The sequence below is a fragment of the Misgurnus anguillicaudatus genome, chromosome 18 (assembly GCF_027580225.2).
Source record: "Misgurnus anguillicaudatus chromosome 18, ASM2758022v2, whole genome shotgun sequence".
NCBI classification, from domain to species: Eukaryota; Metazoa; Chordata; class Actinopteri; order Cypriniformes; family Cobitidae; genus Misgurnus; species Misgurnus anguillicaudatus.
Genome location: NC_073354.2, coordinates 6,055,328 through 6,077,208, shown reverse-complemented (window position 1 = coordinate 6,077,208; position 21,881 = coordinate 6,055,328). Strand labels below are relative to the sequence as shown.

General features: G+C 36.5%; 1 protein-coding gene across 1 annotated transcript; it reads right to left on the bottom strand.

Moving 5' to 3' along the window:
* Positions 1-1,286: 1,286 nt before the first annotated feature.
* Positions 1,287-20,971, bottom strand: LOC129429356 (poly(A) polymerase alpha). Its single transcript, XM_055185979.2, has 13 exons — positions 20,852-20,971; positions 18,582-18,666; positions 14,902-14,955; positions 14,654-14,773; positions 14,424-14,533; positions 10,321-10,445; positions 10,075-10,208; positions 9,901-9,974; positions 9,551-9,738; positions 5,932-5,988; positions 5,722-5,775; positions 5,598-5,633; positions 1,287-2,569 (listed from the first exon to the last, which is right to left on the bottom strand). Exons 1-13 carry the CDS (start codon positions 20,943-20,945, stop codon positions 2,474-2,476), a joined length of 1,227 nt encoding a protein of 408 aa, XP_055041954.2. The 5' UTR covers positions 20,946-20,971; the 3' UTR covers positions 1,287-2,473.
* Positions 20,972-21,881: the final 910 nt, after the last annotated feature.

Here is a 21,881-nt window from a genome sequence, read left to right as displayed (position 1 = left end):
GAGAGGGACAGTTTCCATAACGCGTTTTCATTCAGAACACGTAAACCAGCTGAAACTGACAAGATCAGTGATTACATAACGGCTACCGTAGTTGCCGCACGCATTTGCAAAGCGAGGCACTAGAGAGCACTATTCGTTTGAATGCAAAATACAATTTTACCACTAGATGGGGTAAATACTACTTACTGTCCCTTTAAGTAAAATGTACTGCTTTTTAAAGTAAATTTTACAAGTTGTTTTTTTTTCAGTGTGTAAATGTCAATCTTAATGTTCAGTCCTGAGTCACACATTATTTCTTTGATGTTATCAGTTTATTTTTAAATAAGACATTGCTCTTCATGTTATTAGCACTAATGCAGCTATTTGCTAAATGCATGTATTTTCTAAATCTATAAAAACTCAGTCCTGTTGCCTCCATCCTCTATTAAGAAACCATGTTAAAAATAAACTAGTTACTTGAGATTGACCAATACTAATTTAGAAAAGTAAAATATGTGTTATTAGCTTTAGTGTTTAAAAAGATATAAAATGAACTTTCATTTTGAGGAGTTACAATATGCAAATGACACCGATTCACTCGTACACAAGTCCTTTCAGAGGGTCAAGGGTGAGCAAGGGCAACCAACTCACCTTTTTTGGACTTATGAAAACTTTTATATAGCTACACACAGATACACACGCTGAATAAAATGTAGGCTAATATGAAGATTTTCTTCTTGAGGAACAGGTAAATATATCCTCAAAACAATGAAACCAATACAATACAAACTAAATTAAGAAACACAGAATTGTGGTTTGCCTGAATATTAAAGGATATTTTTAAAAGCTTTAGTGATGTTTGCTATTACTGTTGCTCATATTTGGGGTTTGAGATTGTGACAAAACCCTAAATCTGATCATTTTAAGCAACTCATCCCGTAACTCATTTGTGTTACAGTCTATAGACATAATAAAAGTCTTATCAAAAGTAACAGGACCATCCCCTAACACCGCTCTGATTTCATAAAAAACAATTTGTTTGTTTTTTCATGCTGAGTGCCCAGAGATGAAAATGTTCAACTTTGGATGAAACACTCAGCTCATCAATGTCACTTTTCACTCTGCAGTCCAATCACATTTCAGGAGGGGTGGGACAAATATCCCACCAACCAACCTGCAAAAGTGCTTAGCTGAAAAAAAGGGCGTGCACACCAAAGCGTTTATCCCATTTACTTTGTAACATCAACAGGGGCTTTAATGAACTTTCAGCTGAAATCATTCACACAAGCACATAAAAATAAACAGTGTTTTTTCTTTTGCAACAATTTAAATCTTTATTTGTGAAAAATTACAATAACTTGTCCTTACAAATAAGCGTATGAAAGAACTGAAAGAACATTGCAAGGTCATAGAAGGCGTTTGACAGAAGTGAATCTGCGCTGTGACCGTGCTCCTGGGGCGCCAGATTTACTGTTATACAAATCCACGAGTCAACAAAGACCATCAGGACAAAACATACCTCTCACCGAAACGGCAAAACAGAGTAAGAAAAGTTTCATAACCGAACAAAATCACTCTCCAGCCCCAATAAACCTCATTACGGCTAAATTTAAATCATTTTTTATCCATATCCTCAAAATCAGGTCAACAGTAACAAGTCGACATTCAGTTTTCCTAGTTAGTGATTTGAAATGCACCTTTGATTTCACATTAGGGAATAAACAGCACGGTAATAGAAAAACAAAGCAGTTCGAAGCAAATAAAACGGTAATTATTTTTGCCTAGATTCTAATGAATATATATATATATATAAAATATATATACACACACACACAATCTAAATTAACGGCCAGCACTGGTCACATAGCTGAGATCACCGGAATCACCGGAGCATGCTGGGAAAACTAGCTATCCCACTCCTAACAACAACCATTATTAATGCCCTCGTAAGACAGCAGGGCAAAAAGATGATGTGTACACTAATCTCAGCCTGATCGCTTTAAACGACAGCTGCGTTAGTGAGCCGAATGCATCTAGAGCCGGCCGTGCATTTCTCACGTCAGATCACTACTGTCATCCGTTCACGCTGATTCAATATATCTCCACCTACTGAGCACAGTTTGATGCTCATCTAAAACTTTCAGCTCTGTACAATATGGTGGACTGGTGTACCCTGGAATAAAAGTACACACACCTCTTTAATGAGTGACCCCCCCAAAAATAAACAAAACGCATGAAGCCTTCCAGGTCAAATGAAAAGATGTGGTTGACTTCCAAAGCATGTGCACCTAATCACACAAACACATTTATTAATGACATTGAAGGTGTGGGGTATGACATCGTATTTTTTGCATTGCACCGGGAAGGGGAGGAAGGGTACAGGGACATTTGTGGAAGAACAGAGCTGCCCCCTTGTGGAGAGCCGCGATGCACGCGACCGGGACACCACAAAACATTCACCTCCTGAGTACGAGAGAGGCCGAGGACTGCGCCTCTATCTGCTGAGTCTCAGCTTGATGGAGTTCTTCACCACAGCAATGGGGTTCGCCGGGAGAATCTGAACATCCGACAGGTCAGCATTGGGAGTTTTCTGCACAAAATGTCATTAAACATCGCATTTCAAAACTTTGACAATGGGTATGGAATTGATTATAATGTCAGCGTTAAGGATAAAACCATGAGCTGTTTATGTGTGCAAGCTTTAGTCCAAAACTGACATTTATGTCTTGTACTGCTCTTAAATGGATTGTTTGCAAAGAAATTAAAGGGGTCATGGCATGAAAATCTGACTATTTCCATGTTTAAGTGCTATGATTAGGTCTCCAGTGCTTCTGTCAACCTAGAAAATGTGAAAAAGATCAACCCAGTAAATTCTCTACAAGCACATGAGAAAATAGGTCGTTGAAATTTGGCTTCCTTATGATGTCATAAGGAGCTCTTATTATACAGTCCTTCCAGAAAAACGCAGTTTTTTTGTGATTGTTGCGGGCAAAAATCCTCGATTTTGCGGCACGTTTTCTTAAAAAATGCGATGGAATATCATGCGGCGAAAAGTGCGTCGTATTTGGAAAAAATGCAACCCCGCATAAATATGCGGACTTTGGCTGATTATGCAATATATTGCGCGATCGCACAATCGCATTTTCCTGGAGGGACTGATTATAATAATACTGCCCCTAATCTTTACTATCCAATCACAGCACTGCCATTTAGTATAGAGAAAAAGAGAGAGAGAAAATAATTCAAAGCACAATTAAGTTTAAATTGCAACAAACTGCTCATTTGCATTTTAAAGGACACACACAAAACGGCACATTTTTGCACACACCTACAAAGTGGCAATTTTAACATGCTATAATAAATTATCTGTGGGGTATTTTGAGCTAAAACTGCACATATGTGCTCTGGGGACACCAAAGATTTATTTGACATCTTAAAAAAGTCTTGTGCCATGGCCTCTTTAAATGTCATTGATTACTAACCCTCAAGTTTTTCCAAACCTGTATGAATTACTTTGATCAGCTAAACAGTGAAGATATTTTGAAAAAAAGGGGCACCATTCACAGTATTATTTTCCCCTATAAGTCAATGGTGCCCCAGATCTGCTTGAGTAGAAACATTCTTCAAAATATCTTTATTTGTGTATAGCTGAGAAAATTTAACAAAGAAAGTTTGAGGGTGAGTAAATGATGACAGAATCATAATTTTTTTGTGAACTATCCCTTTAAATACATAATTATTAAAAAATTAATGTGAAGAATATTTTCCACATTTGAAATGTATAAAAAACACCAAAAACAACTTTTATAATTTAATAATTAATACATAAGCGTGGATAACAAATTGTTTGCCGACACTGTTTACAGCTTTTAATTGAGGATATGAATAATAATAGGGATGCACCGAAATAAAAATTATTGTCGGAAAATGAGGAAACCAAGGGCGAAAACTGAAAGAAATTATGGCAATTATTAGTACCATTGCATTTATGGCTATGACTGTGAACTACGAAAATCAAGGCATTAAAATAGCATAAATTAATATTAAAGTTTTAAAGAATAAATCAATTACAAATTATGCAAATATTTATTTAGCACATTGCAACAATGCACAGTATAAAATAAAATTCAAACTAAAATGTTTAACTTGACCCCACTCGTGTGTAGGGGAGAACCGAGGCAAAAGTAACGCGGGACGAAAGTAACAAAGCTATTTTCTAATAATATTTATTTTAAATTGTAAATAAAAGTATATTTGAAAATTTTATCATATTGCTCAATTTTTATGCACAGATAATGTAAGAGAATACGTCACAGGAAAATAGTGATCAGTGTCCCAATGTCAAGCGAGATGGAGTCCTTACCAGTGCCCGAACCTGTGTGAACGATATACTGATTCACACAGACCTCTGGTCCCAGAAAATACCCGTAAAATTGCCAGACAAGCATCGTGTGAACAAAAACTCGTTCCGTTAATCTTCTGGGATCGTTGCCGGAAAGAGGACCTAGTAAGATACACGGGTAACCCTCTGTGTGAACAAGAAGCCGCAAGAATGCCATAAAGGGCGTGTCGAAGTGAGGACGCGCGCGTCTTCATCACAACGCAAGTTATGGTTCAGCTCCTTACAACGAGAGATAACATGCATATAAACATTCACCACGAGAAATGTTGCAAACTAGATTGAAGCAGTTATCAGGAAATGATAAATGAAACGCATAAACAATGACGCACGTGCCGTAGTGAGGACGCGCGTGTCATGGCAACATGAAGTCAACTCTTTAAAATGAGGGATTTACAACATTCACGACGAGAAATGTCAGCAAACTGGACTGAAGCAGATATCAGGTAAGTTAGCTTGTCATTAACTGCGTTGAGACGGAGATCATTCAGCAGCATAAAAGAATATCGCGCCACTTGCTCATTTGAGCCATAATAAACGAAAATACCCGCACGTCATCCCAACAAGATATATCGTTCAGCTCCTCAAAATGCGGATTTTAAATGCATATAAACAATCACGATGAGAAATGTCTGAAAACTGTATCAATGCAGAAATCAGGGAGCTCGTCAAATATCCATTCTGAAGCTGAGATCATTCACCAGAATAGAACTGTGCGTTCACGCGCTCCTTTGTAGTCTTATCATAAACAAAAATGCACACGAGTTGTTTCTGGAGAGAGGAATAATAAATAATATGCAAACTTCAGACACTGCGTAGAAGAGAGGGCGGGACTTTCAACAGGTCACGTGTCTTTCCGGGACCATCAGATGCCGTGTAAACTTGGCAGTGTGAATGAATAAAATAGCAAGCGGTCCCGTAAAATTCCAGGATGCCTGTCCCGTGTATCTTCCGGCAAATCTGTGCGAAAAGGGCTCTAAGGAGCTAGGGAACGAATTGAGACACAGGGATACTGAAATACGTCCACACCGCAGACATGATGCAGTTTCTGTATGCATCATCACAACATTTCGGCCGTATTGTTTCGGTGATAAAAGTCTTTCGGCCGAAAATGCTATATTGGGCCATTTTCGGAAGGAAATATTCGGTGCATCCCTAAATAATAACATTACTCGATTTTAAGCATTGGTTTAAAAGACAATAACAATGAAGTTCTCACCTCATTCGGAGGCATCTTCTCTGTTGTGTCCACCTCCTAAGCAAGACAGGAAATGACATCAGCGATAACACAACAATTAAGTTACGAATGTTGAGGACGTGAATTCACTTTGGCTTTTGTTTACCATTAATTCAGTCTCTATTTTGAGTTCAGCCTCTGAAGGAGCCGTTTCACCTGCCTGAGAAAACAAAATAATAATACAGCAAAAGCAAAATCAACTACTGAGCTATGAACAGACTACAAATTACACATAAATGTAATTATAACAAGAGGACAGGATGAACTAAAAGTAGTGCAGTGTTTTCCTAATAAACATAAAGAAATAAGGGATTACCAGTGAATCCACTGCTGCATGGCCATCGGTGTCACCTGAGGACTCTGGTATCGAGTGCTGAAAGAGAAGATTTTATTTAAATGAAGATTTTTATTTAAACTTAAGATTAAATGCCTATGGGTTGATTCTTCATTACAGGCACTGTCATTTGAAACATTCAACATAGTAAATGCGTTATAGGGGAGAAGTAAAGTCTAGGTCGAGCCCAAGCCAATAACACAGATTTTTCTGCCTAATTGAAGAATCAACCTAATAAACCTCTTGCAAACAATGCAAAACATTTATTTATTTATTTTGTTGACGATGCCGTTTTCACTGGGGTGGCCAATCCTGCTCATGGAGGGCCACTATTGTGCATAGTAAAGAACACACGTCGTTTTTAAAAAACGCTTCCCTGCCAATGACGAGTATTTCTGGCTTTCCGCAATACCGCTATTATCCACCAGGTGGCGCCCTTCCGCAACTTTTTTAAACCCGGAAGTATTGCCCTATGGCAAGTGGCTGCATGTCCGTGTCTGTTTTAAAGATCGCTCTGAATGGGATCTATATGAAAAGTCCGTCACAAAAATGGAATTATCTCTGCTTTTTGCTCAAAATGTGGTGTTTTTGCAGAAACCTACCCATATTCAAACGACTACTAAAGGTAGGATGAAACGTTTTTGTTTGTTTGAAAGCAGAGGGTCTGTTCGTTCATTTGGTATATTGTATGTTTATATATTTAAAGAACAACATTTTCTGGAAGGCATTCAACGTTTGTGAAAATCATGAAAAACGCTGGCTGGCAACTTTTAAAAAAAAATGCTGGCGGCGAAAGAGTTAAGGGCCGTTTACACAACAATAATTTCAATTGTAAACGCCAATGTTTTAACCGTTTTGGCTGTTCGTTTACAAAACGATGGCATTGGGAGGTTCTGAAAACGCTAACTTTGAAGACGGGTTTCAAAGTGCAAGTTTTCGATAACGACACATTGTCGTCTTTGTGTAAACTGCATAAACGTGAATCTGTAATAATGGCACACGTAATAGAGCGCATTTCATTTTATTCGCAGATTCATATAAACGCGGATATTTTTGACAGCGTTGTCGTGTGCAAGAGTCATTTTTTATAAACGCAAAGTAAAACCTTTTCTGTTTTTTACTACATTGTTGTCGTGTAAACATACAGTGTGGTGAGAAAGTGTTGGCCCCCTTCCTGATTCTTTTTTTTGGATGTTTGTCACATGTTACAGATCATCAAACCAATTCAAATATCAATCAAAGATAACACAACATGCAGTTTTCAAAAAAGGCCCTTATGATGAAGAGAAAACAAAATCCAAACCGACATGGCCCTTTCTAAAAAAGTGTTTGCTCCCTAAACCTAATAACTGGTTGGGCCACCCTTAGCAGCAACAACTACAATAAAGCATTTGCGATAACTAGCAATTATCTGTGGCGGAATTTTGGTCCACTCATCTTTGCAGAATTGTTGTAATTCAGACACATTCACAGGGTTTCAAGCATGAACCGGCTTTTTAAGGTTTAAGGTAGGATTTAGGTCAGGACTTTGACTAGCCCATTTTGAAAGTCTTCATTTTGTTTTTCTTCAGCCATTCAGAGGTGGACTTGCTGGTGTGTTTTGGATCATTGTTCTGCTGCAGAACCCAAGTTCGCTTCAGCTTGAAGTCACAAACAGATTGCGCAACATTAGGGTTGTGCGGATAAACGATAGTAACGTGTTTTGACAATCGTCAAATATTTCGCTGTTAGCGGGCTTTCATGACGATAGTTATTATTATCATATTTTTATCATATTATCATAGTTTCACATTAACATGCGCATTGCGTGCTTTTCTTAGCATGAGAGGGTTTGTAGGCTTCACTTTGCGCGAGAGAGCTTGAAATGCGCCCAGATTTCTTCTCGTACGCACCTGGGGCCTCATTTATAAAACTTTGCGTAGGATTTGCGTCAGAAGTGGCGTACGGATGAAACATAGGATGGGCGTACGCACAGAAATATTCGGATTTATAAAACCGTGCGCACGCACATCCTAATCAATTTACCATAAAAAAATCACAATCAATTCTAAATGTAGAGCAGCTTTTGCGGCTTCATGACACGCCCATAGTTGCCCATAAATAGTCCGTGAAACGCCCACAAGTTAATATGCATTGATTGCGAAATCATGGCAAACACATAGAGGAAATAAAAAAAAATGTAAATTCACTCAATGTGAAGAAGAAGTTATCGTTGGGGAGGGGGAAAAGAGGAGAAAAACGTTGTTTGGAGGGCACAGTGTGGGCATTACGCATTGTGATGGGGCATTTTATTTCCATTCATTTAATTGCATCTGACAAGCTACAGATGTCGGTAATAATCGACGTGGAAATGGGACATTGTTCAGCGCAAATGTAATTTCTTGTTGCTTCCTGAATGGTTGAGACATACGCCATACATTGTTTTATCAAAAATAAAACACACTAAAGGCATATGCATGAATACCATAATTACGTACTAGATTATGAAGATATGGTTTACCATGAAAACAACTTTCCCCAGTGGACAATTAATACATCTATCTATTTATTTATCTATCTATCTAACTATATATCTCCTTAATTATCTATCTATCTGTCTATGTAATTGCATCTATATCTGCTCCGCCAGACGGACACATTGACAAGAATATCAGTTTTGTACATTATTTCGTTCTGTTAACTATATTCTTTATGAGGATGAATTGCACAACATGCCAATATTATTGCAGAACATATTTCACTTTTCTTTTAGCAAATATGTGTTCATTTGAATTTTTGTTGTAATTTTCGATTTATTTATTTATTTATTTTGTTTCACTGCTGATCGATCAAACGGGTGTTCGTGTAGGCTGTTAATTGTAAGATTTGCTTTGTGAAGTCTTCATGTTATTTATGAGGGGTAGTGTTGTCATTTTTACTTTCACTTTCACGTGTTTCTTCCATCTGCCGTCGGTGTCGCCATTTCTCATTTCACCCGTTTTTGTGCGTACGCCTGGGTCAGAGCTTGCGTGACGGACAGCACATTTTCCCGTCAAGTTTGCTTTTTATAAATAACAACTATTGCGTAGAGAGTGGCGTACGCCTTCTTTTGTGCGTACGCAACGTTTATAAATGAGGCCCCTGGTCTTAATGTGGGCGTCTTGGACTCTTGCTCGGACCTGAATGTGTGCTGCATAGACTTCTAGCATGTGAACTTGTAAAGCTCATGACTCGGACTCTTCCTTGAGTTTTTTTACACAGGACCATGTGGGTTTGGATTTTGTTTTCCCCTCATAAAAAACTTCACTTAAAAACTGCATGTTGTGTGTACTTGTGTAATCCTCGATCAATATCTACATTTGTTTCATGATCTGAAACATTAAAGAGTGACAAACATGCAAGGGGCCAAACATTTTTCACAAAACGGTAGCCAACTTCAGAATATCTTGACTTGTTGGTTCCGATGCGTTTTAACCAAGAGCAGGACCGGACCCCAACTTACAGCACACTATTTAAAGATCATTGGAAAAGATGCATAACAAAGCATTTCCATGAAATGCCTGAAATAAAATATGTCTTTTTTTAAACTAAGAAATACGCAAATGCAAGGTGGTTGCCTTACATCCTCTACTTTGGTTCCTGTAGATGCCTCGTTCTGGAGGGCTGATTCTTGTGGACTAGACTGAGGATTCTGTTCTTCAACTTTGAGTTTCTTCTCTGTGTCGTGTTGAACAGGTGAGGCGGGCCGCTTTAGTGCAGTCGGACCCTTCTGTGTTGTACCATTGCCAGTGGACCCCACGTTGACGTCCACTAAAATAACAATGAACAGTTTGTTCATCAAATTACTCACCTACGGGTCATTCGAAATCCATTTGATATTCCTTCTTGTGCAGAACACATAGAGGTATACCAAACAGAAAGTAATTGATAACTAAATATTATTTTAATGAAAAACAAAAATGCTAAACATACCGCCAGATGGAACAATGTTTCCACTTGAAACATCAGTTTTACCCTGCAAATCTGAGGTGGCTGACACAGTGGAGCTGCAGTCATAAAGAAAAAAAAATCATAAATGATAAAGTAACACAGAAAGTCACAGATTGAGAGGTTAAGGGAACAGGTGAGGAGGGGGGTATGGTTTACCCCTGAGGACTGGCAGCACGGGGAATCTTGGCCGCTGAAGCACCCGTAGGGGACGGGACTGACATGCTGTTGTCACTGTCAACTGATAGGTCGAGACTGCCATCATTCATTACACGGAGGCCATCAGATGAATGCTAAAAGATTGGATTTTAACAATGTCAAAAGTCAAAGCATGCATACAAAAAAAGTAAACGTATAAAAAATGAATCTAGTGTTTTAAGACTTTACTAAATGAGTTACACTTGCCTTTCTCTTGCTTCTGGGAATGGCAATTTTGGGCAGTAGTTGATGAAGCTGCTTTCTCTTGACATGCATGGCTGTGATTTTCATCTCCTGTTCAAACATCTTACTGCTGATAGCCTGTCTGTAAACTACAGCCATTCAAAAACAACACTGCGTTAGTTTTTAATTGTGTCATTAATTACACATCCATAAGACCTTTGTTTATATTCGGGACACAAATTAAGAAATTTTGGATAAAATCTGAGAGCTTTCTGAGGCCCCATAGACAGCAATATACATAAATGCCACATTCAACCACTCCAAGCCATATATATATCTTTCTATCTATATATTAGGGCTGTCAAAATTAACACGTAAATTAATTTAAACTACACTAATTTTATTAATGTGCGATTAACGCAACGCTCAATTTCAGTTTGACCCTTGGCCTAGCCCATTGTTGGATAAATTGAAATGCAGCCATAAACAGTAAATAGTCATCAAACGTAAAATTATCTTTATTTGTACGTTTTCTGAGAGGTGCACTGTGCGGGAACATGCAGGAATTTGAATTGCTTGATGTTAAAATAGTTATTAAGAGAGATAAAGTTCGGGACCTGATTGCCGTTTAAAGATTTATTAAGAGCGACAAGACTCAAAAACAATCTTCCTCGGACTCACTGACACATCTGAAACATGTACACAGGTGCGCAATAGAGATGCGCAAGTCTGATTATTAATAGACACCACTGTATCTATTTTACAACCCGGTGCATGTTGATTAGAGTAATAAAAACTTGAATTAAGATAAATATAGAATATATAAAATGTGCAATTAAGTTGCAATTAATCACGAGTTGACAATTATGCAATTAATCTAGATTAAATATATAATAATAACAAATGTTTTGGGTTCCTATGTAATCTAAGTGTTGTTTATTTTGCTTGTTATATAAATAAACTACTTTAAAAGGACTTTGTTGTTATTTATTCTTAGCGAAGTTCACCGGAAGTTACGTGTTGACCACGAAAGCCACTTGTTTATGTTGGTACTGCTGAAACGTCTATATAAACACACACACATGATGCATTTAAGAAACATTTACGTGTATATATAGATTTTTATATATAGATTAATCGCGATTAATTGCATACAAAATAAAAGTGATTTTTTTTGCATAAGATATGAGTGTGTGCTGTGTGTAATTATTATGTATATATAAATACACACAATATTTTTTTATATTCTATATACTATCTAAACAAAAAAAATGGATATATAAATAAAAATGTTCTGAAATGTATATATGTACGTGTCTGTGTTTAAATATACATAATTATTACACACAGCACAGGCACATATATTACGGAAATATACACTTTTATTTTGTATGTGATTAATCGCGATTACATACTAAAGCAATAAGCCCCAAGTAGCAGTGAGTTACCAGTGCATTTTATAACAGCCAATGGGCGTTGTTAGGCACGACGCGAAGCAGAGTAACACCATTAGCTGTTATAAAATGCACCGCAACCCCACTGCTTTGCGGGGGGTATTGCGTTTATAACTTCATATGCATAACGGTAGCGGGATTTTATAAAATAAAACACAAATAAGTTGTAATTATATTATTAGTACAAATATTACTCTTCTGCCAAACAAAGTAGTTCCTCAGAATCAAGTTACTGAAACAGAGCGCAGTTCACAAACAACACAGACACAATGAAAATATGATTTAAGACTGTGGTGTTTATTTTATAAACCAACATTCATCTAATTCATACATTAACATTTATATCGTGCAACTGTAGAAGTGATGATCAAATATGCTTGGAAGCATGCTGAACTCTTTCCCCGTCAGCGTTTTTTTAAGTTGCCACCAGTGATGGGAGTTACAAAGTAACGCGTTACTGTAATTCCACTACTTTTAGCAGTAACGAGCATGTAACGAAGTATTTTTTTAAATCAAGTAACGCAATTACAATTACTGAAATTTAAATGAGTTCGTTACTCGCGTTACTCTATTTTGTAAAAAATAGACAACATATCTGACGTCGCAGGACCGTGGTTGGCGGCGCAATGATTCATTACACTTCATCATAGCTGACAGTGCATATAGAATGAACATGAAAAATCTAAACGGGACAGCATACCTTTGTTTAAAAATTGTGCGCAAGTCATAATCCATCCAGGCTCATGTTTGTAAATTATCTTCACCAAGCAATCCCGGCATGACATTAACTTGCATTTGTAGTCCACAAAAGTAATAAATCTGAGAAATGTTCATATATTCTTAGATGTTTACATCGGCCTTCATGGAAGAGAACGATCCGCGATTGTTGTTTCCACTAAAATATTCAAACTGCGCTGTACGCCCGTGTTAAAACTCCATAGTATGTGTGAGCTCGCTTTTAGTTTAGTTTCAGTCTCTCCGTATCCGAAAAAACAATCCACTCGCTCTGTGTCCGTCCGACAAAACAATCCATGTAGCCTACTCCGTTTTCTGATTAAATATCTTCCTTTAATCCTGTGTATCATTTAAATCCAACAGAAAATATATACAAACAGTATATGACCAAAGAGCGCAGTCTCTGTCGCAAGCTTCACAAGCTGTGTTCCAATTCAAGGGCTGCACCCTACTAAGCATGCGATAAAAGGTGAGCACTCGGCCTTTCAAGGCGCTCAGAAGTTCGCGAAGAGAACTGAAACGAGACGGTCTAACCTTCGGATGACCCATAATTTGCCTCATCTGCTGCACGCGCACCGCGCCTGTCAGCAGGACACAGCGGAGACGTTTCTAACTTATTAAAATAAATATGAAATCAGAAAAATTATAATTTTTTTTAGAAAATATGACATGTTGACACAATTGTCTTCAAATTTTTAAAAAGACACTAAACAATTTTAACACATTATATATTTTTGTAAACATGCAGAATATTTGTCTAAATGATCTAAATGATACACATAAATAAAGTAAGTTTACACATTAAGATAATTTCTAACAAAAATATTCAAAGGTTGAATCTAAAGCAAAATAGGCTCCTACAGTATGTGATATATTAGAGTCTTACGTGTAAAATAGCGCATCCATATTATTTTATTGTTTGACTGTTCAGTACTGTTCATATTTACATTTAAAAAGCAGACATAAAAGTAACTTAAAAGTTACTTTTCTTAGTAACTAATTACTTTTGATATACAGTAACTGGTAGAGTAATTCAGTTACTTTTAACAGAAGTAACTAGTAACTGTAACTAATTACTAATTTTCAGTAACTTGCCCAACACTGGTTGCCACCCAGTTTTAGTTTAATGCCTTGCAAAAAAAATGATCTTCTTTAAATAAACATAAAATAACAAATGAAAGAACAGACGCTCTACTTTAAAAAAAAAAAAAAAGTTTCAGCCTACCTTCATTTGTTCTTTTATCACCTCTCAAATTTTCAGCTAAAAGCGGAGATAATCCCATTTTTGTGAAGAACTTTTGTAAGAGATCAGATTCAGAGCCTGATCAAAACTTGCACTGTGTTTTCAGTGTTGAGTGAATGCGTCAGTGTTTAAGTTGGGAAAGATCGCCACCCAGTGGATAGTGGAAATATGAATTTAAGTTAGAAACTCCTCATGGAACGTTTCCTCTTTACTGACAAGATGACTCAACAATATTTATTGACATTTATCTGGATATCGCCATTAATTGTGCAATTGTAGACAAATGAAAAATATGATTAAAGACTGTGGTGTTTATTTTCATAAATCAGTACGAAGCAACAGTGGCGCAGTGATACTTATGTAATGGGGTCTGAACGGTGGGTTTACCGGGGGATTTTATCACGGCTTAGAACGCGTTTCAACCAATCAGAATGAAGAACCAGAACTGCCCGTTTTATAGATAAATTTTTTCTTAAGTTTACACATGTGTTTATTTATACATAATAATAACACACATTACACACACAAATATACTATGCAAACATAAACTTTTATTTTGTATGCGATTAATCTTTTGACAACTCTAGTTAAAAGCATTTGGGATTTGGTGAAAAAGTGTGAGCAAACAGATATTCTTAGTTTAAAAAACACTATGAATGGTTGACTGTTGTGTGTCCGCCGAGGCAAAGTCTTACCCGTGTCTGTGAATGACTGGATGTCAAACGTCAGGTCCACGTTAAGATTTTCTGATCCCTCCATTTTTTTGAACACGATACCTATTACCCACATCGTGCTGAACTCCTCCCTGTTCACAAATAAAGCACAGACTCAACTTTCAAAGCCCATAATCAGTTTCAATTCAAACTTGTTAGCGAAGACAAAAACAACCATTTGTGAAAGACACAAGCATCTGAACTTAAACTCCTTGTCATTTCCCTCTTTTGGTCCTGGGAACGACTGTGGATTGACATGGGCGAGCGTGATGAACTCGTTCTTTTCCAGGTTCCCCACCAGGATTCGGATCTTTGACTCCACAAGGCCCACCCTGTCAGACAAAAAGCACATTTAGTCCTTATCGGCCACATTCTCAGAGTGACGTAGGGGACATGAGCACCACATTGATCCCACAAAGCATTACACACAGCTGAAGATGTGCCAGAAAGCTGTACTCACCATTCCAAATGCTGCTTCTCTGTCGGTGCGCTTGCTAGCAACACTATATAATGCCTTGGGACATAAAAGACAGAACAATGCCATTACATCCTTTAGACTAGAGCCACTCGTTTAGACCCGGCAAAACCTACAGGGCCGACCTGCCCCCATCTCAATGACACTGTACCGTTACAACTCTCCATAGACAGATAAATACTGATTCATAAACAAACTCGAGACATCAGAGATCATTCAAATCCTCTCCAGCTGCAAGGATTCATTTCGCACAAAGAAAACATATTTGTCTTTAACCGCACGTTTTACATTAGACTGGAGAAGTTTAAAAATCAATGCGGATCAATTATATCTGTCATTGTTGTCATGAACTGCAAAAAATCTTAAAACTCTTAAAAATGTAAAATATGATGTGTTAAACAAGATAAATTCACCCAAGCGAAGAATTTACAAAAAAAAAAAAAAACATTTGTGACCCTGGACCACAAAACCATTCATAAATGTATTTTTATATATATCACATGAACACTGAATAAATATGCTTTCCTTGCTGTATGATTTGTTAGGATATGACAATATTTTGCAGAGATACAACTATTTGAATATTGGATTCTAATATGGGGAAAAAATCTACATATTGAGATAAAAGTTGTCCAAATGAAGTCCTTAGCAACTGCATGCACTCACAAAATAAGGTTTTGGTATATTTATGGTAGGAAATTTACAAAATATCTTCCTGGTACATGATTTTTACATAATATCATAATTTTTGGCATAAAAAATTATAATTTTGAACCGATTGCTACAAATATACCCGTGCTACTTATACCAAAGTTGTTTTGAGGCCCAGGGTCACATTTGTAAATCTAATAAACAAAACAAAAATAATTGATTTCATTTTTTTTTTTTGCAGGGTAAGACATGAATTGTAAGCACAGGAGATATTAATTCAATAATACTGTTGTGTTTATATTGCACCCTTAAAAGATATGAAAGCAACACCCTAATCCAGGATTTAATGTATTTTAGTTCTACCAGAGTGTTTCATTAAAACTTGCTTTCCATTTAAACAGTCTAGTGTACAGAAAAACTGTAAAAAAAAATGGTATAAAAAACTTTGCGTTGAACAGTTCTTTGTGACATCACCAAAGCAAAAGTAAGATATTTAGCATTTTCATCACAAGAATAATATATATATATATATATATTCCCATATTGATGATGGATTAGCGTCTTGTATGGACAGAACTGAATGAGTCAATACTATTTTAATAAGTATGAATGTTATATACCCGGCTATCCTTTTAAAGCAAATAATGTCTGAAAACTATAGTGTCACTTAACTGAGTCCCGCTCCTAAAATGTAACCCTGGACCACAAAACCAGTCAATAGTAGCAGTTTATTAATAGCCATAGCCAACAATGCATTGTGTGAGTCAAAATAATCGATTTTTATGCCACAAATCATTAGGATATTAAGTAAAGATCACGTACCATGAATGTGTTTTGTACATTTCCTCCTGAAAATATATGTGTTTCAAATGACTTCATTTGGACAACAAGGTGATTTTCTCATTATTTTTAGGTTTTATTGCACCATCAGATTCCAGACTTTCAAATAGTTGTATATCTGCCAAATATTGTCCTATCATAACTAACCATACATTTAGGGCTGCATAACAATCTTTTGCACAATTAAAGTTTTTGTTTACATCATATATGTGTGTTTATTGTGTATAATAATTATGAATATATAAATACACATATGCATGAATACATTTAAGAAATATAAATTTTATATGATTTATATTTTATATAAATACGAATACTTAAAAATTCCTTAAAATTATCCATGCATGTGTGCATATTTATATATACATAATTATTATACACAGTACACACACATACATGATGTCCACAAAAACGTTTATTCTGCGAACGATTAGTTGCAATTATTTGTAATACAGCCCTGCATACATCAATAGAAAGCTTGTTTATTCAGATTTCAGATAATTTCTAAAAAAAATTACCATTTATAATCGGTTTTGTGGTCCAGGGTCACATATATGCTGTGATAATGTAAAAATATCAATTGCTATGTTGGGTCGTTCAAAGGGTCCAAGTATTTACACTTTTCATATAAATACAAACTTAAACACACAAAAGCTTGTAAAAGTCTCAGTAAATAAAGTTAAATGCAAGTATTTTGAGGGCATCAAAAAGGACACATTTAAGGAAAAATAAGGGCGATTATGAATCCTAAGCAATAAACTGTATACAGTAGCTGTTAGCCCTTATAGAAATAAATAAATGTAAAAAAGAAACCCACACCTGATCTAATGCATTGAACATCATTGTTTTTTAGTCGGCTATATAAATAAATGCATGGCGTCCATACGCAGTGGAAATGTTGACTGCCAAGCACTGTGTTTTAAACCTCCTTTACACTAGCGTTTCTTAATTTTAGCCCTCGCCCGCCCACAAAATATTTTAGATGTCTACCTATATTAACAAAAAAACACCTGATTTAATTAATCAGCCTTGTTGCATAAAAGGCTTGTTAGACTTTGTGCAGTGGTGCTGCTCAGAACGATCATCGTGTGACATCACAGTACCACAAGGGAAAGCAGACGAAGTCCTTTACTTTCGAATCGGTCTTGCGGAACTGTGATGTCACACGACGATCGGTCTGCGCAGCATCGCTGAAGTCAAACAAGCGTAGATGTTGTAGATGTCTCCTTAATACACCAATGAGCTGACGAGTTGCTTAGAACAGTCTTAAAAAAAGTTAGTCATCTATTTTTTCCAAGACTGGTCATAACTTTTTAAAGTCAGTTATAAAAAAAGGTAAACTGGTCTAATTGGAAGCCGAAAAGTGTGACTATTTAGTCCTAACTAATTGTGTGTTTGTAAGATTAGTTCTTGAGACACAGTCGTAACTTAGTGGCTATGTTTATGCAAATGGCCACAGGTCTTGCGAGACATTTAAAACATTATTGGGGGGGGGTTAGGACTGGAATGGAGAAACACTGCTTTACGCAAATATCAAAAATTAAATCTAAATTCACACAAAATGAATTTCAAGTCTATATAAAGTCTATAAAATGTTGATTTGCCCCTCTTGCGGGAAAAAACAGAACTTCAAAGTACACAAATTTTAAATGAAAAGAACAAACACAGACTAAACGCTCATTGACAGAAATTGAACAAAATAAAATTATGAATGCTATAAAAACAGACTAACAAGAAATACATTGTACGAATTGTGAACTAAAACATTTTATTTTTGAATTGTATACAAATTAAAGGCACAAGAAAATCAAAGACTTTTAAAAAGCCATTTAAACTTTAATACCTACCTTTGAATTGTATCAATTTTATCATTCGACAAATTGTTAGGTACATTTCAGGCATGCTCTACAATCTTACTAGCAGAATTAATACACGTGAAATTTCAATATCTTTAAGATGCCATAAAAGCCATTGGTTTGTACTCCACATAAATAAACTGAGAGTACGCAAAATTCAGTTTTATTTCAAAATGATGGTACCGATTACATAACAGTATCATAATACTTGTGCATAGGCTATGAATGAATGTGGGTGCAGTTTTGAGAAAGAAATCTTTATTGAAATGATTAAATCTCACCATCTGTGTCCAACAAGATAAGCAGCTTAATACATACTTGTATTTCTGAAAGAAGTTTGGAGCTTCAAATAGTTTGGACCAATCTGCTTTATTCTGCAATATTTCATCTGTGATGGCGAGACCTGTGAAGAGTAAAACAATCGAACACGCGCGTCACAACATCACGTCTTGAGTTGACCCATGTCATAGCACAGAAGAAATAGTTCACCCAAAAATAATTCATGTCTAATAAAACCTGGGTTCGGATAAAGTAGACATTCTGTATTTGACAATAAAATATAATCCATTCAGTGTCAGTTATATTTCAGAGCTTTTGGAGAGGAAGATTTTTATGATTTTGCCAAGTGTAGTCTGGTGAGGTAAGTTACCTGTGCTGACATGTGATAGTTTAAGCTTAAAAAATTACTTCACTTTCATTAAAAAAATCCTGATAATTTACTCACCTTGTCTTCCAAAATAAGGCATAAGGGTCTTACCTAGCAAAATGATCGTCATTTTCACCCAAAAAAATAAAATAAAAATAGAGGTACTTTTAAACCACAACTTCTCGTCTTGCACTAGCAGTGTGAAGCGCCAGCGCGACCCCACGCATTACGCAATCACATCGAAAGGTCATGCGTTACATATGTGAAACGGACACTTGCTAACCATTTTAAACAATAAACTAACACAAAGACATTAATTAGTATCATTCCTCATACAAAAACGTCTGAATGGTCCTCTTTCTCCACACTTGTTAACACTGGAGCGGTATTTTCGAATACATCATGCGTAACCTTTCAAAGTGATTACATATAAGTGCAAGGTCACGCCGGCCCATCACAAGGCCAGTGCAAGATGAGAAGTTGTGGTCCAAAAGTACATATTTATTTTAGTGCTGTCAAAAGATTAATCGCGACCACTTGCATACAAAACAAAAGTCTGTTTTTGCACAATAAATGTCTGTGCGCTGCGTGTAATTATTCATTATATCTAAATACACACACTATTGGATGTATTAAAAAAACATTTACATGTATACATTTATTTAGATTTTTATATAAAAAAATATACATAATTAACATTCTTAAATTTATACATGTATGCATGTATTTATATATACACAAAATAATGACACAGTGCACACATTTATATTGTGCAAAAACAAACTTTTATTTTGTATGCGATTAATCGCAATTAATCTTTCGACAGCCCTAAGTTTTTTTTTGCAAAAAATGAGGATCGTCTCGCTAGATAAGACCCTTAGGGGGCGTGCACACCAAAGCTTTTACGCCCGCGGCTGGCGTATGTTTTCAATTGTTTTCAATGGAAGCTCGCCGTTTTTCAAAAAAGCCAGCATCTAGCGGGTTTTCTGCAGCCCTGAAAAAAGTTTTGGCTTAAACACCCCCTTATGCCTCGGTTGGAATCGTTTAGAGCTCTTTGAAACTGCACTGAAACTCTAAACTGTTGAAGTCCACTATATAAAAAAATCTTGGAATGTTTTCCTCAAAAAACTTAATTTCTTCTCGACTGAACAAAAAAAGACCTGTCTCGTCCTCGACCCCGAGGACAATGGGACAAACAGACCCAGTTCTGGTAGATGTGAAAGTCGGCACAACTCTGATCTACTGGTCGTCCTTCAACGTGATGCCCAGCTGATGCCTGACCAACGATCACCGACAGAACCAGCTTAATCTCCGCTTAATCTCTTTATCCGTTTATATGTGTGTATATACATATATATCTCCCAAGGGTTTTTCCCTCCTAGGACTTTTTTTTTCCTCTGCTAAACAGCCCGGGTTTTTTTCTCCTAGGGGTTTTTTTACCCCGGGGAGGCAGCCTTCTTGGGCTTAACTTAGCTTCCTCTTCTAGACGTTACATTAGTAATACGCTCGCTTATAATGTCGAGTCACAGCCGCAGCAAATTTGACTGCTTATGCTATTGTGTATTATGTTGTGCTTTCTTCTATTAGTGTAAAGCTGCTTTGAAACGATTAAGTATTGTGAAAAGCGCTATATAAATAAAATTGAATTGAAAAAAATATTGTATAACATAGAGGTGAGTAAATTATTTTTATATAAAAGAAAGGGGTCCTTCAAAACAGCTGGTTTTTACCACCCCTTAAAATTTATCAGGGAGGAAGATTTACATCCAGGTCAGGGGACACGATTAATACCGTTTTGTTATTACACCGCCATTTACCTTTAATATATCTTAAACCCTAGTTTGACACGAAAGGAGGATGAGTAAATAACAGAATGTTCAGTTTTGAGTGAACTATTTCTAATAAAAAATAAATTTGAGGGATCTTCAGAAATGAGACTGACCACGCTTGAACTCTTCCACCATGATGGCTCGAGTGGAGGCCGAGACGTTGTAGGTGGAGTTTTGCTGAGGATAGGCAGGTGTAATGATCGGCATGAGGTGGTAACGGTCACTAGGGGTCACCAGAAAAAAAAAAGCTTGTATAAATGTCTTCTCATAGATGTATCTCTCTCTCTCTCTCTCTCTCTCTCTCTCTCTCTCTTGAGGTTATGCAGAAAGCCTGAAGGATTACATCCTTGATCATGAGCAAAAATATAAAAAGGTTTCAAAAATGCTATCGAACAGGTCAATTAAATATTTACAAAAAATGTGTAAATCGAAAATATCTCAATCAATATTTTCAAACAAACTATTCACACAGCATCAAATGTTTTTGCAAATAAGTGACCGAAATTAAATTTTCTAAATTTATAATAACCCCCTATATCCTTAACTAGTGCACTATTCGGGGGAACATACATTTCTAGTGGTGTCCAAAATTATAGTGGACATTATGCACCACACAATGCACCGCAATAATGAGTGTACAACTCAACGCTTGTCGCCACTCATCCACTGATGCTCGCGCAGAATAAATTCTCACGTCTTGGCGGAAGATGGTGCCTGCGCTGCACACTAGGTGGACTAATGTAAGGAATAGTGAATGAGGGTATAGGGGGCTATTTCGGACAAGTGTAGGTGAGCGCCTATGGTCTAGTCTATTATTTTGTCTATTCTGACAATTTAATGCATTTAAATCAAGTTTGTTTATTCAGCTAAAACCTGTGTCGACTGTCTGAATAACTGGATTTGTGTGTTCACACTTGGAAGATTTGGTTTGCTTTGTTTGTGCCATTCATTTGACTTCCTTGGTGTCCAGCAAATAAGCATTTGTTAACGTAAAAAGAGCATTTATTATGTTATACCACAAGGCTGTTGAATGCTTTATTCTGATTTTCAACGGCTAAAAATAACCTCACATGTATGTATACAATGAGCACGTTTAGGTTAGCACACAGTCTTGTTTTGGAAAATCAGTTGCAAAATAGACAT

Bases quoted from the DNA above. Each gene is read 5' to 3' on its own strand.
- LOC129429356 (XM_055185979.2), bottom strand. From the start codon at position 20,945: ATGCCGATCATTACACCTGCCTATCCTCAGCAAAACTCCACCTACAAC. The intron at 18,667-20,851 runs GTCAGTCTCATT...TACTCTTCACAG, and splicing joins GGTGGAAGAGTTCAAGCGTG to GTCTCGCCATCACAGATGAA. The intron at 9,975-10,074 runs GTAAACCATACC...TTATGACTGCAG, and splicing joins CGTGCTGCCAGTCCTCAGGG to CTCCACTGTGTCAGCCACCT.